At 50.0% G+C, this 19595-nt stretch overlaps 1 protein-coding gene across 3 annotated transcripts in view; it reads left to right on the forward strand.

Annotated features, from left to right (window-relative positions):
- PLEKHG1 (pleckstrin homology and RhoGEF domain containing G1) overlaps window positions 1–9471 on the forward strand; it is a 289773-nt gene extending 280302 nt beyond the window's left edge. For all 3 annotated transcript variants that reach the window (XM_055135924.1, XM_055135925.1, XM_055135923.1), the window contains one exon: window positions 7418–9471. In XM_055135924.1, coding sequence (XP_054991899.1) covers window positions 7418–8484 — 1067 coding nt within the window. In that variant the 3' untranslated portion in view covers window positions 8485–9471. The remainder of the gene's footprint in view (window positions 1–7417) is intronic.
- The last annotated feature ends 10124 nt before the right edge of the window (window positions 9472–19595 follow it).

A 19595-nucleotide genomic window follows, 5' to 3' on the forward strand; every position in this document is an offset into this window, starting at 1 on the left:
TCAATCCCTGATATTCCAAATAGTTCCCCTCAACCCCGCCATGAGTGAGCCCTGAGCACATAGCCTGGAGTAAGCCCTGAGCACCACTGAGTGTGGCCCAAACTCCCCCAATAAATAAATCAATGAATATGCAAATAAACCTGCATGGCTGGGTAGTTTTGTTTTGTTTTATTTTGTTTTTGTTTTTTCGGTCACACCCAGCGATGCACAGGGGTTACTCCTGGCTCATGCACTCAGGAATTACTCCTGGCGGTGCTGGGGGGACCATATGGGATGCCGGGGACCGAACCCAGGTTGGCCACATGCAAAGCAAATGCCCTACCTGCTGTGCTATCGCTCCGGCTCCTTGGCTGGGTAGTTTTTTTGTTTTGTTTTATTTGCAATGCTCAGGACTTACTCCTGGTAGTGCTCATGGGACCTTATGGGATGTTGAGGATCGAACCTGGCTTGGTCACATGCAAGGCAAATGCCCTAACCGCTGTACTATTGTTCCAGCCCCCTGGCCAAGCAGTTTTGAATATGGACTGTGTCCATGACAACGTGAAACTCTTTTTTTTTTTTTTAATTTTATCGAATCACCGTGAGATAGTTACAAGCTTTCATGTTTGGGTTACAATCTCACAATGATCAAACACCCATCCCTCCACCAGTGCACATCCCCACCACCAATATCCCGGGTATACCCCCCACCCTTTCCCCTTCTCCCCCTGCCTCCATGGCAGACAATATTCCCCATACTCTCTCTCTACTTTGGGGCAGTACGGCTTGCAACACAGACACGTGAACCTCTTAAAAGCGATGGAGCACATCGGGGTAACGGAGCCATGGGGTGCCCAGCAGCTGGAAGAGCCATCCCTCTCTCCTTTCTTCTCCGTCTGCCTCTCTTGTTTCCGACGGGGTGACGGATCCTCGGCCGCTCTGGCTGTGTGCTTGTTCCATTTGATCCTGCCTCCTTAGTGATGCTCTCTGGAGGTCACACAGGTCCTTCGTGGACGTGGTATGCCAGCACCAGCATCCCCTCAGACCCCCAACATCGAGGATCAGGCATCTCCCAAGGCATCTCAGAGAGTGGGGGCCACCCCGTCCCCCACACCCCATGCAGTAGGGTAAGAGAATATCCCAAGGGCCTGGGACAGTGTCCCTGCAGCAAGCTCAGACCCCCCCCCTCCACCGCCTCCGTCTGGGCTTGTCCCGACACTTCCTGTGCCCAGCTGGCTGTCCAGCGGTTGACGTGACCACCCCTCTTCTCTCTCTCCTTTATCTGGGCACAGGACGGCGTAGTCGCACGGACCGATTCTCCAGACTGCTTCGCGTGGGCCTGGCCACCCTGCCCGGAGCTTGCTCTCGGTGCTGTCCAGAAGGAGGCGCGCGCTACACACCCGCGGAAACTCTCGAGCACCTTTAGTGGACTCGCGGGCCGGGGTCTACAGGCCCTGGGTCAGATTTCCGCCTAGAAATCACCAACCAGGTGCAGCCCCTGGTAGCATGCTGGCCGTCCGCCGCGGCCCGTTCTCCCTCCTCACGGTCCCTGCCTCCGAGGAGACCTCTGGGTTCACGTTCTCCTTTCACGCGGGAGAAAAGCTTCACACGGGCCTGAGGAAGTTTCATGTTGAACCCCAGGGAAGCCAGACAGCACTGCGTTAGGGCCTGTGACCCAGACGCCGTCAGAAACGTTCATTTCATTTGGTGGGTTTTTCCTTTGTTTGGTAGCTTGGTTGGTTTTGGTCCACACCCGCAGTGCTCAGGGCTCACTTCTGACTCTGTGCTCAGGGGTCACTCCGGGAGGGTTCAGGGGACCTTGTAGGGGTGCCGGGGATTGAACCTGGGTAGGCTGCGTGCAAGGCAAGCGCCCTCCCTACTGTATTACTGCTCCAGCCCTGAAACGTTGATTTACATCCTTTGTCATTTTTGTTGTTGTTGGTTTGCCCTTCTTTTATGTTTTTTATTTTATAAAGTAGTTCACAATATTTGATTCCCATTTAATATTCAAACACCGATCCCACCACCATGACACCTTCCCACCACCATATTTCAGGTGTTTCCATCCCGAACCCCAGTCCCTGCCCTAAAGCAGAACCGAAATAATATATTTTCCCTCTAAGGGTGGTTGCCTCCTACTTGGGATCCCATCAAATGTGGTGCTTTGATGGAATCCTTTGACATCCTTTGTCTTGAAAACAGTTTTCTTGTTTGTCTCAGCAAAGACTATTCCGGATAAACATAAGAACCCTCCTTATAAACCTGCAAAATAAGAATTAGACCTAAGGTCTCTGTAGACCCTGGGGCCAGTCACCTAATGGTCATGATGTACACGTTTCTATAAAGACCATTAGGGGCCAGACAGATGGTAGACCAGACAGGGTACTTGCTTGTAAGTTCAATTTCTGGCAATGCATGTGGCCAACCTTGATTCAATTTCTGGCAATGCATGTGGTCCCCTGAACACTGCCAGGAGTGACCCCTAAGTACAGAGCCAAGAGTTATCCCTTAGTGGTCTGAAGCACCACTAGGTGTGACCCATGCCATCTCTGTTCCCCCCCAGCCCCCCCCACCGCCATCTCCCTCAAACAAAAAGACTGTCAGGGGCTGAAGAGATGGCTCAAGGCTGGGCACATGCTATGCATACATGACACCCATGAGAAAGAGAAAAAGATCGTACCACAACTAAGGATCAAGAACCTGGATTCAGCTGGCTGGCACTAAGCTGTCTGAAGTCTAGAGATGTTCGCTGTGCTCTTGGCTCAGGGTTCAACCTGATGCCAGTCAGTGCTTGGGAAACTCGCTTTGCTCACATCAGCTGATGTCGGCTTAAAGAGTCTTAGAAGGCGATGCTGAAAAGCAAAGCGGGGGCCGGGGGGGAAAAGACACAGTGTCGTGTCAGCTGGTGAGAGGCTTTCTGTTCAGACCATAGAACTGGTGGGTTTAGCATCTGAAGAGAGACGGGGTTCATTCTGCATGAATCTGGGGAGCATTGCAGTCCAGGTCATCTTCCTTCTGACCGCTGGTCTGTTCGCCCTCTGACTTCCGGGCTGCCTCTCTGCTCAGCCTTAGAGAAACACTTCTTGCGTTAACTTTGTGCTTCCACATTTGACATTACGTTTTAAAAACAGTCTAGAGGGGCCGGAGTGATAGCACAGCGGGTAGGGCGTTTGCCTTGCACGAGGCCGACCCGGGTTCGATCCCCGGCATCCCATATGGTCCCCCAAGCACCGCCAGGAGTAATTCCTGAGTGCAGAACCAGGAATAACCCCTGAGCATCACTGGGTGTGACCCAAAAAGCAAAAAAAAAAAAAAAACAGTCTAGAGTTTGGGAGGTAGACCTGAGGACTGCAATACATGTTTTACATGCCGGACACCATGTCCAAGTCCTAGCCCTGCAGAGTCCCCAGAGCACTGCGCCAAGAGTAGCTCCTAAGCACCTCGGGGCATGTCCCTCCCCCAAACAAAATTAAAAGGAGGGAGGGCCCCACTTTTCTAAGTAGCAGTTCTTCCAGTCAGTTTCTATCTAGACCCAAGCTTGGCATTCTGCAGTATTTGTTCTCTCTAAGAGTAAAAACTTGATGAATTGGCTATAACACAACACAGAGACATAGAAAACAAGTAGCGGGGGCTGGAGCAATAGCACAGTGGGTAGGGCATTTGCCTTGCACTTGCCCGACCGGGTTCGATTCCCAGCATCCCATATGGTCCCCTGAGCACCGCCAGGGGTAATTCCTGAGTGCATCGCCAGAAAAGCAAAAAAAAAAAAAAAAAAAAAAAAAACAAGTAGCAAGACTGTGTCTTTTGTGTCTTGCCACAGGTGTAAACAATAGCTATTAGCATACACATTATGCAGAGCAATCAGAAAAGAATGTTGAAAATGTATGAAACTTTTATAAAGGAGGGCCAGAGAGATAATACAGCAGGTAGGGTGCTTGCCTTGCATATGACCAACCTGGGTTCTAGCCCTGGGTTCAGGCCCCCCATATGGTCCCTTCGAGCCCCACCAGGAGTGATCTCTGAGCCCAGAGTGCAGAGTAAGCCCTGAGCACATCCGGATCAGATGTGACCCCCCCAAAAATGTAGAGAACTTCATCAAGGAATAAGGACTCCGGAGGGCTTTGCAAGATATATCGGTAGATTTTGATTCAACAAAGGAAGAAAAGGACATGCAAATTATTTTTTTGCATGTTTGTTTTAGGGTCACAGTCAACAGTGCTCGGGGGGCTAGCTCTGGCTCTGTGCTCAGGTTGGACTCCTAGCAGTGCTCAGGGGACCATTTGTGATGCCGAGGATTTGAACCAGGGTCAGCCACATGCAAGGCAAACTCCTTACCCCCTACATTATCTCTCCGGCCCCAAGAAATACTATTTTGGACAGACCTACATGGTTTATAAAAGAATTTTATAAAATGAATCAAGAATTCATTGTTCTCACGAGATTCCATGATTACATTTTGGGGATAGGAATCATCCCATTTCCCCTAGGTTTGTGCTCCTTTTTTTTTTAAGAGACATTATTAAAAATAATAATAATTTATTATTTTTGGTTATGGGGCTACATTAGGTGATACTCAGGGCTTACTGCTGGCTCTGAACTCAGGAATTACTCCTGGCAGTGCTCAGGGAACCATATGGAATGCCGGGGATCGAACCTGGGTCAGCCACGTGCAAGGCAAATGCCCTACCCACTATACTATCTCTCCAGCCCCTGAGTTTGTGCTCTTCTTAGAACATTGGGTTCCTGCACAGTCTCCCCACCTTCAGCTGCAGGGTCGGGCTCTGGAGTGGAATGTGGGTGAGAACTGGCTACCTCTTGGGTGGGACTGCTGGCCAGTGGCTCAGTCTGAAGTCCAGCTGCCTTGAGTTGTGTTTCATCGTGGATGCATGTCTGCCGTCTCAGGATGGCTGACAAAGATTCCTCGGTGTGGTATATACATCACTCTCCTACACGGTTAGTTTAATCCTGATTGGGACCGGCTGTACCAGCTCAAGTCTGTGTTACTGAATCATCTCTGTCTTTCCAAGAAATTTTGATAGGAAAACCCCAAAGGACTTGAAGAGAGGGTCTAGACTAACTGATCAAGTCAGGATGTTCAGCCTTGTCACTGGGAAGCAGGCAGCAAGCCATTTATGGTCATGGAAGGACCTATGGAATTATGAGCAGAAATCTTTTTTCTGGCTCCAAAGACTCAGGGCTGGAGCAATAGTACAGCAGGTAGGGCATTTGCCTTGCATGTGACTGACCCAGGTTCAATCCCCATGTGGTCCCCAGAGCACCGTCAGGATTAATTCTTGAGGACAGAGCCAGGAATAACCCCTGAGTATTGTCACTACTTGTAACCCATTTTAGCACTGTTGTCCCATTGTTCATCGATTTGCTCAAGTGAGCACCAGTAATGTCTCCATTGTGAGACTTGTTACTGTTTTTGGCATATCGAATACACCATGGGCAGCTTGCAAGGCTCTGCTGTGGGAGCGGGATACTCTCAGTAGCTTGCCAGGCTCTCCAAGAGGGATGGAGGAATCGAACCCGGGTTGGCTGCGTGCAAGGCAAACTCCCTACCTGCTGTGCTATCGCTCCAGCCCCAAGGAAAAAAAAAAAGAAGAAGAAGGTAGACTCAAAAGAAACAACTGAACTAGATAGTTTAAACTCAATGAGTTAAATTGCTAAGAACAGGATTATGGAAGAAAACTATAATGTCTCTTGCCGGCCACCATCTCCGGGGTAGAAAAACCCATCCTAGAAATTGTGGAGCTGTGGTCTGAGCCATGCATAAGTCTCCTGAGAGAAACCTTTTGATGCATAGTAGTCATGCGACTACCTGCACTAGGGTGGAGAGGGTTTTGGGCCCCCTCTCTGACATCATGGCTGGCCCAGGAGAACGCTCCTCTGGATCACAGCTCTGGTCATGTCTTTAGAAATGTCCACATTCAGAAATAGAGCGGAGAAGGGAGCAACCTCGGCGCCAAGAGCACTCCTGTAAGGCGCTGTCAAACCCTGCTCTGGAACTCTCCCCACACAGCCCTGGAGGGGCAAATACCAGCACAGCCTGTTCCTTTCCCGTGTCCTGCAGGCGCAGGCTTCAGTGGCTTGGCTCACTGGGGTGAGGGGGGGGGTGAGGAAGCATGGTGTAGAAGTACCGGAAGGGACACCCTCTCAGGGGGGAGGGGCATGCCAGGAAACAGGAGGTGCCCGAGTGCTGGCCGACTCTTCTGCAGTAACTGTCCGAGGACAGTGAGAACCACTGCCTGGGGGACTCTGATCCTGCAGCTGCTGTGGACACTTCTTCACTGACCGGCTTGCACTCACTTCGTTTTCACCTGTCTTTTTTGTTTGTTTTGTTTTGGGGGTCACACCCGGCGATGCACAGGGGTTACTTCTGGCTTTGCACTCAGGAATTACTCCTGGCGGAGCTCAAGGGACCATATGGGGTGCTGGGAATCGAACCTGGGTCAGCCGCGTGCAAGGCAAACCCCCTACCTGCTGTGCTATTGCTCCAGCCCCTCACCTGTCTATTTAGCGGGGATGCCTTTCCATGCTTTACAAAACAGCTCTAGGGGGTTTCTTTGGAAATGACAGACACATGCAATCCTTGCTGAAATAATCCGGGACTAGATTAAATTGAGTGAACATTTCGGTGGCATTCTTATTTGTCTTTAACTTTTGCTTCTTCCATTGGTTTGTGTGACTTCATATCCAGTGACTTCTGGTCCTCAAATTTGATCTCAAAGTCCTATGTATCTAAATCTTTTCAAAATCTGTTGATTGGAATATTATATACTTTTGGAGGTCGAGACTGGGGCGCACTCGGCTGTGCTGAGGGCTTACTCCTGGCTCTGGACTCAGGGATCACTCCTGGTGGGGCTTGGTGACCATCTGGGGTGTCAGGGAGGAAACTGAGGCCAGCCTTGAACAGGGCAAGTGCCCTACCTGCTGAACTATCTCTCCAGCCCTTGAATGGCATTCTTTTTTTTTTTTATCATTATTTGCTTTTTGGGTCACAGCCAGTGATGCTCAGGGGTAGTTACTCCTGGGTCTGCACTCAGGAATTACTCCTGGTGGTGCTTGGGGGACCCTATGGGATGCCGGGGATTGAACCCAGGTCAGCCGTGTGCAAGGCAGACACCCTCCCCGCTGTACTATCACTCCATCTCCGAATGGTACATTCTTCTTTTTTTTTTTTTTTTGGTTTTTGGGTCACACCCAGCGATGCACAGGGGTTACTCCTGGCTCATGCACTCAGGAATTACTCCTGACGGGGCTCGGGGGACCATATAGGATGCTGGGAATTGAACCCAGGTCGGCCACGTGCAAGGCAAACGCCCTACCCACTGTACTATCGCTCCATCCCCGAATGGTACGTTCCTAAATTTAACCTTCCCCTGGCTAAGCGAGCCCTGTGTACATACTGAGCATTTCTCCTTGTGTCTCACAGGTGCCAGGATCGCCGAATATTCCCAACTGTATGACCAGATCGTCTTCCGAGAGACCCCAGTGAAACTGCAGAAGGATGGCTGGGCCTCCCCCCAACCACCGTCGGGCCCAGCGGCCTCTGCCTCGGCATCCCCCGCCCAGCTCGTCAGCGAGGACTGGCTTTTGAATTCGACCTACAGTAACGGGGAGTTGGCAGATTTCTGCCCGCAGTCCGAGCTAGACCTGAGGTCCAAGTACCCCACGTTAGAGCCCGGCAGGAGGACCATGCCTCGGAAGCTGTCCACAGCCTTCTCCGTGCCTTCGCTCCAGACGGCCGACCCTCTGCTGGGCTCCGTGCAGAGACGCAGTGTGATCGTGAATCAGCCCAACAAAGACCCCTCGGGTCAGGGGCCCCTCTACAACTCCCTGGGGCGGAAGGGGCCGGGGGTGCCCCCGCAGCCCTACAGCCGGTCCCAGTCATCATCTTCCATCCTGATCAACAAGTCCCTGGACTCCATCAGCTACCCCGGGGAGCTGGGGCAGCCCCAGCCGCTGACCCCGCACACAGGCACCCGTGGGGACAGCCTCCAGGATCTGCTGCCCAGGATGGCTGAGTCTAGTCCGCAGGGCGGGGACAGACACTCCGACCTCACCCTCCAGGATGCGCAGAAGGTCCTGGTCGTGAACAGAAACGTGCCCTTAAAAGCCCAGATCGCCACCCAGAACTATTTCTCCAATTTCAAAGAGACTGACGCGGAGGAAGATGACTATGTGGAGATCAAGTCAGAGGAGGACGAGGCCGAGTTCGAGCTGACTCACCATCGTCGGGCGAAATCGGACCCCAAGCTCGTGGACAGTTACTTCCCCCATAGCCTCGGCAGCAAGGACCCCGCATATGCCTTGGGTAGCCCTTGCACTCCCAAAAAGCCAATGGGTGGCAGCCTGGGCCTTGCGCCTTATCTGACCCCGTACAACGAGGCCGACAGGCTGAACGACTATCTCTGGCGGGGCCCGTCTCCCACTCAGCAGAACATTGTCCAGTCGCTAAGGGAGAAATTTCAGTGTCTCAGTTCTAGCAGCTTCGCCTAAGGTTTTTCTCCAAGGTTGCCGGGGGAAATCGTGCACCGGAGGCGGTGTTTTGTTTGTACCCAGTTGAAACCGTTTTGTAATAGCCAGAGGTGTAAAATATACTTTTCTTTTATGGCACAAGTGTTTTGAGACTGCTGAGGGGGCAGCCCGCAGTGGTCCGTCCCCAAAGCCTGCCTCTGAACAGGGCGTCCAGGGCTGTTGGTTTCTCCACGTTGCATGGAAGTCAAATCTGACTTGGCATTTTTTTTTTTTTGTTTTTAGGCTTGGTTAGTTCCCCCCCCCACGCCGCCCAGTCAAGCACGATGACCATGACATTTTGTTTTGTTTCCTTGACAAGAGTGCTGAGATTTTAAGAAATGCCACATCATCCTTTCTAGAGCCACACGGAAGTTTGAGTCCCACGTGACAAGAAGGCCGTTTCCCCTGGTTAGGAAGGAAAAAAAAAAAAACAAAGTCGATTGCTGAGCTGTACTAGCATGTTAAGTTTGGCAGCAAGATCAGAGTATCAAACTCTCTAACTCTGTCTGCAGCGGCCGAGTTAGGGATTCTAACCCGGGGGTTTCGCCACAAAGCAAAAATTGGGTGGGAAATGAGAAAGGAGAATGTGGCGAGCCAGCTCTCGCCCCTGGACCCCGTATTCCTGGACAAGGCCGCAAGCCTGTGCCGCTCCCTACCCCCATGTTCACGATGACTCCTGGGGACAAAGAAATGAGTCCCCAGAATGTAAAAGACAAAAGCGTCCCAGGGCATCCACAAAACCCAGAGCAAGAAAATGCAAATTGACTTAACTCTTAGATGGGTGAATGAAGGGATTCCCTTGCCCGACCTCCTGCCCGCCCACCCCCCACCCCCCAGCACCTTGACATCCTCACTGGGTGGGAAGGAGAGGGTCGCAGGATTTTTTGTGTGTCTCTGATGAGCATGAAGGAAACCATAAGTTAAAGGAAAACAAGCACTTTACAGGCTCCCTTTTCGGTAGGACGCCCCTCCCCCCCGCTCCCTCCCCCCCCCCCCCCCACTTCTGGGCTCGGCCTGGTGACTTCACCCTGTGTTCATTCCCAAGACACGGAGTTTCACACAGTATTTTTTCCATCCCTGGGAGGCCCACAGAGGAACAGACCCGAGGGTTGCTCAACCTTGACCCAGAACATCTGACTCTTGGTTCTCATTATGATCTCATTATAATAGCAGTTCTCTGTGATTTTATGCCCTGCTAGAGCTCATCAAAGGGGCACAGTGAACAGAAATACACACACACACACACACACACACACACACACATATACACACCCCAAAAAAACGAGAGCAAGACCGGGAGTCAAAAGAACCCAATCAAAGAAACTTAGGGCAGAGTGACTGGACTCCTGCTATGTTATAAAGGCTTCTGCCCCATGGAAGGCGCCAGCTAAAACATTTTCTCTGGGACCCGGAGCCATTGTATAGTGGGCAGGGTGTTTGCCTTGCCCTCGGCCGACCCTCATTTGTTTCCTAGTCTCCCGTATTGCTCCCCTGAGCACTGCCAGGAGTAACTCCTGAATGCAGGGCCAGGGATAACCCCTGAGCACCACCGGCTGTGACTCAGTGGCCTTTATCTTTTCAGGACAAGCAGTTTTTCCCTTCTGTGGTCCCTGCTCTACCCGCTATTTTCATTTTATTTCATTTTGTTTGCATTTTAAAAGCCATGCTAAATAAATCTTGTGGCATAGCAGGGAGATAAGTCAAGGGCAGAAGCCTATGCTTTGCATGCAGGAGTCCCGGCTTCTGTCACCACGCTGAGAGTGGCCCCAAAACCAGAAAGAGGAAAAAGAGAGTCTGGGACCTGGGGAGCTCAGAGGGTGAGTGTGACCTAAGCGCCCAGGTTTGATCCCAACTCATCAGTGGCGGCTGATGCTCGCAGACGTGCTCCCCACCTTCCTCCCCCAAAAGAGTTTATGGAAAGGGATCCTGAGCTTTTTCTGACCCATACTTCTTTTCTTCTTTGGAAGCTCTGTGATTTTTTAAAATATTTTGGTTTTGTTTTTGGTGGTCGTGGTGTTGGGAATCAACCCCGGGCTTCCCATATGCAAGTGCTCTGCCACCGAACCTCATCCCAAGTTAGTGCTCTCTTAACTGTAAAATAGAAAATGTGACCACCCTTCTTTCCAGACAGGTACTGAGCATTTTTTTCTTTTTCTTGTTTTTTTTTTTAATTAAAAAAATTTTTTTTTGGTTTGGGGGCCATACCCAGCGATGCTCAGAGGTTACTCCTGGCCCTGCACTCAGGAATTATTCAGTGCACAAGGGACCCTCTGGGGTGCCGAGCATTGAACCTGGGTTGGCCGCGTGCAAGGCAAGCACCCTCCTCCCCTCTGTATTCTGTCTCCAGCCCCCCTTTTTTTCTTTTAAAATACTAAAATATGACCCAAGTGTCCCTGCTTCTCTATTTGGTTATAAAACAAGTGCAGGGCCCAAGGATATAGCTCAAAGGGCTTTGTGTGCAGGACACCTGGGTTTCTCCTGGTACCGAGTGGATTACCCTGAGCACAGAGCTGGGAGTAGCCCCTAAGCATGGCAAGGTGTGGGGCTGGACACTGGGCAAGTGAGGAAAAACTCCATCTAGCTTAGGGTAGTTCTGGACACATTCCGTCTTTGCTTCCCTTTCTCTCCGTGTGATAGGAACTTTCAAGATTAAGAAGTTCTGGCTTAGAGGAGCAACGTATGAAAGTATATTCTTGACTTACCGTTGTTTTGTGTGTGTTTGTGACAAACACACTGTGTGCCTCCTCGCATTCCTGAAATTAGAATTTTTGCTTCTGCCTTGTAGGGCACAGATCCCATTTTAACCATAATGCAAGAACTGGTCTTACTCTCGGTCATTATTCATTCTTCCGTGTTGGGGTGCACGCTCGGTAGACTGAGTGCAGACCCCCTGTGTGAAGGGAGGGTGTCATACTGTAGAAACCATCTGTGTGGTTGTCCGTGGGCCCAAGAACAGTCCATAGTCTCATAGATCAGTTCTGCCGGCCAGGTGCCGATTTTGAGAGCTGTGTGTAAATATATAAGCATGTCTCTCCTGCAAAGCATCAGGCAAGGGCTTTGTTTCAAAGAATTTCAGACGTGGGGGAGGGATGTATATAATTGGGAGGGACTATTCTGTATACTTAAAAAGTATGTCAAGTTCTTCTTAGGTCTCTGTGCTGAAAGTTCATTTTGGTTTTGTTTTTATATGTAAGTTCACTTTTCACCTACCCTTATTCTTTGTGCAAAAAAAAAAATGAATTTCATCTAGGAAGATATAGTTTAAATACTGTACATAAATATACTGGAAGTTAGTGATGCTCATTATTTAATAAAGTTTGTAAAGTACGAAGTCAATGAGCCTGTGAATGAATGTGTTTGTCTCAGAAAGATCAAGATAATTCCGGACTTCCTTTTCGTCATGCCACCCGCCTTTCTGAGCTATGTGGGAGAGGGGTTTGATATCGAGAGGCACCGTGTTCCAGCTTCCGTACGATCTGGGGGAGGCCGCAGTCCGGTGGGGTAGAGGGAAGAGACCAGAACGTTCAGATTATCTGATGCCAGCCGACCAACGTGCATCCTTCCCCACGGCGGTGAGTGCCCAGGGGGCGAGTCCTCTTTCCCGTATCTCTGAACCCACAGCACAGCCTGCTCTCTTGGCAGCTGCTTTATTAGTTCCGGGTGACTCAGCTGGACATCAGAGAACGGCTTGTTGAGCACATCAGCAGCTCCCAGGCCAAAGACAATCTCCCAAACGCCCTATTGTTTTCCAGAACCCGCGTGGGTCTGCACGTGATTCTTGCATAACCACCAGGAGAGGAAGGGGTTAAGCAGATGCCTTTCTTTAATAGGAGCCACACCCAGCCCTTTCCTAGCTGGGGGGGAGACTGGGAGGGAGAAGTGGTCTGTTTATTTTTGTTTTTGTTTTTGTTTTGCTCTTTGGGTCACACCCAGTAATGCACAGGGGTTACTCCTGGCTCTGCACTCAGGAATCACTCCTGGCGGTGCTCGGGGGACCATATGGGATGCTGGGAATCGAACCCGGGTCGGCCACGTGCAAGGCAAACGCCCTACCCGCTGTGCTATCACTCCAGACCCCCCAAGAGAAGTGGTCTGACTTGTGGGGACAGTGCTCACCTCAGGCCGTGTTAGGGGGCCAACGAGGCTGCACCCCGCAATGCTAGGGGGCTATGCACGCATAGGGGTCAAATTCAGGGCACTGTGCCGAGCACGCCGGTGTTCTGCTCCCTGAACCATTTCCCCCGTCCCATGCAGGTGCCGCTTTATGAAACTCAGGTGCATTCAAGCCAAAATGGTAGCCCGCAGAATTGGCTTGTGGAAAGCTTTTTGAGCTATCGAGGTGATGAGGTGAACCTAGTTCTATCCTGATCACCACAGGTAGTCCCTAAGCACCTCCAACATGACTCCTGAGCCCAGAGCCAAGAGTAGCGCCTAATCTGCCACCCCCCACCCCGCCCCCGCCCCTGGAATAGAAACCTACCATCAATAATATCCAACTCCACATTGGCGCCAGGAGAGAACGCTCGCCAGGCTGAACACAAGCTTTGCATGCAGGGGGCCTGGGTTTGACCCCCTGAACAACACAGTTCTTTGCACAGGGAGTGACACCGACCATTAAAAGCTGTGGCCCAAATAGGTTTCCCCCCCCCCAAACACACACACACATACACACATAGATGTTGTGTTTTTTGGTGGAGACATACAAGCTCAAATCTGTCTCTCCAATCTTGGAACGAGGGCGAATTTGACAAAAGGACACTTTGGCTAACGCTGGCTGAGAAGATGAAGTCAATATTGGAAAAGGCTTAGCTTGTTAGTGGCACCCTCTGGCAGTCCACAGTCCTTAACGGGCTTGTCCTTCTCTGCTCAATTTATGCTCATTGGTGTTTCTTTCGTTTGGTTTTATTTTTATTTGGATATGGGGGTCATACTGGCAGTGCTCTGTGCTCAGGGAGCACCTCGGGGGACTATAGATGGCACCAGGGATCAAGCCTGGGTACGCTACATGCAAGGAAAGTGCCTTCTGGCTGTGTTTTCTGGTCCTAATGGTGGTAGGGCCTGTGTGTGTGTGTGTGTGTGTATGTGTGTTGTGTTGTGTTGCCAAAGACAGAACACAAGAGCCTCACATATGCAAGGCAAGTGCTCTATTGGTGAGCCACATCCTTGCTGTGTCTCCTGCTCCCACACCCTCTTCCTCATCAGCCTACCCCACACCTTGGGCTCACATAGGAGTCTCTGTTTGGAGCTACACTGATGACCAAGTCTAGTCCTCTATTCTTGAACTTTTGACTATACATAGAGGGATCCGACTATCAATAATATACATCTAGATGTCTAGTAGGCTAGAGTGATAGCACAGCGGGTAGGGTGTTTGCTTTGTACGCGGCCGACCCGGGTTCGATTCCTCTGTCCCTCTTGGAGAACCCAGCAAACTACCGAGAGTCTCCCGCCCGCATGGCAAAGCCTAGCAATCTACCCGTGGCGTATTTGATATGCCAAAAACAGTAACAACAAGTCTCACAATGGAAACATGACTGGTGCCCTATCAAGCAAATTGATGAACAACGGGAGGACAGTGCTACAGTGCAGATGTCTAGAACTAGCCAAAAAAAATAGATCATATTATGTTATGGATACATTGAAAGTAAGGACTTCAAGCACTATCTTTTCCCAATTTCATGATATCAGAGAGAGAAATTAGTACATAGATTATCATCATTCATCATCATCATCCCATTGATCGTTGAATTTCTCGAGCAGTCTCAGTAACGTCTCCATTTGTCCTAGCCCTGAGATTTTAGAAGCCTCTCTTTACTCATCCTTCCCACAGTGCCACATTGGAGGCTCTTTCAGGGTCAGGGGAATGAGACCAAAGATTGTTACTGGTTTTGGCATATGAATACAACATGGGGAGTTTGCGAGGCTCTCGCAGGTGGGCAGGAAATTCTCGGTAGATTGCCAGGTTCTCCTAGAGGGAGAACTAGGCTATAAGATGTCTCCCCCGAGAGAGAGAGAGTCTCTTGCCTCCCGTGCCTGGCTGTTTTCCCTGTGGCCTCCCGGAGGGGGTGGGCTCCAGTTTCCCTCGCTGTCCCGAGCAGAGCTCCCACCTCTGCTCCCATGGCTGAAGAGATATCTACATAGATATGTAGAATAATTGCAATCTTATAAAAACAATGTAAAATGAAAAGCTGAGGTCAGAATTTACTTTTGTCTGTTGTTTGACCTCCCTTGGTGAGACTCAAGGGTTTCCTCTATTTCTGGGTTCAGGGGTCACTCCTACTGGATCTCAGGGAATCAAATCGTGGGGTACTGGGAATCAAACCTGTCTACACTTAGCTCACGGAACTAACTGGCCCCAAGAAATTCAATAGTTATGTTTTGAATAATATTGCCAGTGATTTAAACTTCTAACTGATACATGAGACAAATGGATATGTTTTGGGGGTGGTCACATGCAGCCTTGCTTGTGGGACCATGCAATGCTGGGAATCAAACCTGGGTCCCCAGGTCATACAAAGCATGAGCCCAGCTACCCTTTGGACCATCCCCCCGGCCCCCGATCGATATTCTATACAAATTAAATAGTCCTGGCTATCTAAAAGCCCTCAGCTCAAGCTCTAGTTTCTCTTTTCTCTGATTTTTCTCCAGAAACAATGAAAGAAACAGCCTTGTCTCCCAGCGTTTTGGTGTGACCAACTTGACTGACACAGAAACGCGTACGCCATACAATTCTACACATTGTGTGCGCCCAACTCAGTGCCTCTGAGAATATTTCTGGATCTGTGCAAATAATATCTCAATTGATTTCAGGACATTTTCATAACCTCATAAAGGCACTTTGTACCCATTAACTATGACCTCATCCCCCCCAGCCCCCATCATCCCACCCCGAAGCAACCACTAATGTATTCTTTTCTCTCTCTATCGTCGACTATTCTGGCTATTCCTACAAATGGTTCATAAATAAATAATCTCCACAGTCTTGTCTTTGCTTTGTATATTTTTGTCCACTAGTTTGGGGGCCACACCCCGTGACAATCAGGGGTTCCTCCGGGCCCAGTCCTATGCTCAGGAATCACTCCTGATAGTGCTGGGGGGACCATATGGGATGCCGGGGATCGAACCCGGGTCAGCCCCATGGAAGAGAGACCAAGACAAGTGTCCTGACTGCTGTACTAGCGCTCCGGTCCCTTTTGTTATTCTTTTGTTTGGGGGCCTGAGCACTTGGTGGTGCTCAGGGCCTACTCCAGGTTCTGTGCTCAGGAGTCACTCCCGGCAGTGATGTCCGAGGTGGTGAGGTAGGCCTTTGGCGCGTCCATGGGGTTCTTCCTCTGGCCTCGCCATACTGTTTCCAAACACGACCGTCAGCATTCCTGAGGCAGCTACATCACCACCATGATGAGGTATTCTTGGAAATTGCCAAGGGAAGGCAGCCGGTAATTTGCTGTTAGTGTTTCATTTTCGGGTCACATCCAGTGGTGCCCAGGGGGTTCTTGTGTGTCAGGGAGAGACCCCCATGCCTCTTGCATGCAAAGCATGACCTCCCAGCCTTCAAGCATCTTCCCAGCCCCAGGACTGATTTTCAGGGTTACACCCCCTTCCTCTCCCCCCCCCCCCCCCCGCCCCCACAACGCCCAGGAGCAACTCCTAGTTCTGTGCTCAGGGACAGAACCATGACTGGCCTCAGGCAAAACAAGTGCCTAAACCCCCTACTCCTTCTCCACTCACAACTGGAAATTTCTCCTGCAAGCACCTGGCCTGGCTCATTCTTGGTGTCCTTAGCTCACTTTTGAACTGGTTTTCCCATCTTGCTTTGGAATGTAAATAATTCCCTGAGAAGGGGGCAATTTCCCGATAAGACTGAAAAGACAGCATCACTCTTTGTAACAGCTGAGGTAAAGTTTTGCCTGCAGCAAATGATGCTTCTAGATGAAGACTATCTTTGCCAAGGATTTACTCAACACATATGCTTGGCAGAAATTTATACCATTTCACACTGCAATAGCACCCAGAATAATAGCTCTCAAAAAGCCAAACATACTCCAAAGTAACAGTAGGTTAGTGACACTATCCCAGGCAGAAGGGGAGATCAAGGACGTGTGCTTTTCTGAGAGGTGATTCTAAGGAAGTGGACTTGGTTAAGCCAGGACTGAAGTCCAGGGGATGTGGGCAGACTCCACGGGTGCTTATGTGAAGGGGAAGGAGAATGATGTCACTTTTTCCCGATCCGCCTCTGCCCCCCGGACCCAGGGTTACTGGGTTCTTGTGTCACTTTGAGTTTCAGGAGTAGACGAGCGGTGAAGTAAAACAGATTTTATTTGGAGGTTTTTGAAATGGAGAAGGGAGAGAAAAGAGGGAGAGAGTGGACAGTAACGTGCTCAAGAAAGAACCCGGGCTTCCCCAAGGGCGGAGAGAGCCCCTACACACAGCCCAACATTAGACGTGAAAGCATGAAAGTCCACATCTCAAGAGGGGAGATGCGGGCAACACATGTGCTCATGTGCTCAGCCACATGGGTGCAAGAAGCACACGGGCTCAGGCAGCATATGCGCGCCCTTCCTTTGTTCAAGGTGGCCTTTATAACAGGGTTCTTCCAACCTGCCCCCACATGAGACTTCTACCTAGGTAAAAGTCCGTTGCTAAGGGGGTTGCCAAGGGGAGGGGGTTGGGTTGGGAATGGTGATGGTCTTCTTTGAAATTCCTTTCCTGGCCTTTTGTTTCTGCAGGGGCTTCTCTCAGAGGGGGTCCAGCCTTCTCTGGGTCTGTCGCTGGCCAGGTGAAAGTCTTATCCGGCCTTAATCCCTGTTTTCTGCAACGATGACTTTCGCAATTTCAGGGCTATAACTTCCTAGGACATTTTCTACCATTGCCTTGGGAGGGAGCCTTCCTTATCTGCCTTCCCGCCTACATCAACAGGTGTCCAGGCAAAGAGAAAATTCTAGATTGCTAAGGTTGGATGGTCGCTGAGCTCAGACACTGGTTCTGGGAGGCAGAAAAATCTTCCCAAACAGCAGCGGACTTTGCCTCTTCTCAGGTGAGCGAGGGGTGGCAGGAACAGAAAGCCTCTCGCCTCCGGGTCTGCAGACCTGTTCAAGACTTGCCCAGACTGAGACTCTCTGTAAATCCTCACCCTTCTGGATTTTTAAAGTTTAAAGGCCCCTGGATGTCAGTCATGCCCCTGGATGTTCACATAGAGAAGCTTGATGCCACCAGATGAAAACCGTGATCCTAAAGGGACAGTGCGACTTGGCATGGTCCCAAGGAGTCAAATGGAAAGAGGACTCATGCTCTTTTTCCAAGAAACTGCTTTGCAGAGGCCTTGCCTAACCATAACCTTGGCAGGAAAACAAACGAACAAAAAAAAGCTTGGCTGGATGGGGATGGATAGTCCAGTAGGGAGGACGTTTGCCTTGCACGTGGCCCACCCGGGTTCGATCCTGGCATCCCATATGGTATCCCTGAGCACCACCAGGAGTAATTCCTGAGTGCAGAGCCAAGAGTCAGCTCAGCACTGCTCAGTATGGCCCTAAACCATAAACAAAAACAAAAATGAGCTGGGGTGATAGTATAGTGGGTAGGGTGTTTTGCATGTGGCTGGGTTCAATCTCCGACAGCCTATATGATCCTCCAAGCACCACCAGGAGTGATTCTTTTTTTTTTTTTTTAATTTAAATTTTATTGAATCACCATGTGGAGGGTTACAAAGTTCTCATGATTATGTCAGTTATACAGTACTCAAACACCCTTCCCTTCACCCGTGCCCATATTCCATCCAGGAGTGATTCTTGAGTGCAGAGTAAGGAGTAACCCTTGAGCATCGCTGGGTGTGACCCAAAAAAAGAAGATGACTGATAGATGACTGGTTCAATCTCCAGCACTGCTAGTAGTGATGCTAGAGCAGATATATATATATATATATATATATACATATATATATACACACACACACACACACACACACATATATATATATATATATATATATATATAGAGAGAGAGAGAGAGAGAGAGAGAGTGATATAGCACAGCAGGTAGGGTGTTTGCCTTGCACACGGCCGACCCAGGTTCGATTCCTCCACCCCTCAGAGAGTCCAGCAAGCTACCGAGAGTATCTCGCCTGCATGGCAGAGCCTGGCAAGCTACCCGTGGTGTATTCTATATGCCAAAAACAGTAACAACAAGTCTCACAATGAAGATGTTACTGATGCCTGCTCGAGCAAATCGATGAGCAATGGGATGACAGTGATACAATGATATTTATATATGTATATATATATATCATATGTATTATATATATATATAAAACTATCAATATGACCTGAGCGGTGTGCAGCTCCCAAACCGAAAGCTCCCAAGATGAGGAAGCAGACAGTCTTTGACCAGAGCCTAGGACTCTTCCACTCTAGGTTAGTAGGAAAAGCAGAGAGCATTCTCATACACTTGAGTCCCCTGACCTGACCTCACTCAAGTCCGCCTTCCAGTCTATTCTGAAACTCCCTCACCTCCATAGCTCAACAAATAGACAAGAGACGAGTTCCCAGCTCCTCCTTTTTGCCCAAGTAAGTATTCTCTGAAACATAGGACACGGCGCTCCTTGCACTCTGCACTACAACGAAAAAGACTTTCATTCCTTGCTAAAAAGCATGTAAAGGCAGCGCCTGGCTTTTTGGAGCACTGGGGGGGGTGGTTCAGTTCAGGCTTTGGATAATCCAGAAGTGTGACCTCTTCCTGCATAAATTCATGCGGATAAGAACGAAAGCAGCCAACTTTGAGTCCAGAGGTTTAGATGCTTGCTTTACAAGGGGTGGACCCAGCAACACATATGGTACCCTGAGCACTGACAGGAGAACCCCCCCCACCCTGCGCCACGCCCACCCCGGGTGTGGCCCAAAGCTCCCAATCCCCCCCCAAGTATCCAACTTTGAAACAGTCTCACTCAAGTGATTCAAAGAGTTCAAACCTCAACGACCTTTGTCCAAAACAAGCTTTTGAGAACTAACTTTGAAATCTTAACCCTGGACCAGTAGCTCAGGTTCAATAGGTTAAGTAACAGGCCTAATGCTTACAAAGCCAGGATTTGATTTATTGGGGGG

This window comes from Sorex araneus, chromosome 4 (genome assembly GCF_027595985.1).
Source record: "Sorex araneus isolate mSorAra2 chromosome 4, mSorAra2.pri, whole genome shotgun sequence".
Lineage (NCBI taxonomy): Eukaryota > Metazoa > Chordata > Mammalia > Eulipotyphla > Soricidae > Sorex > Sorex araneus.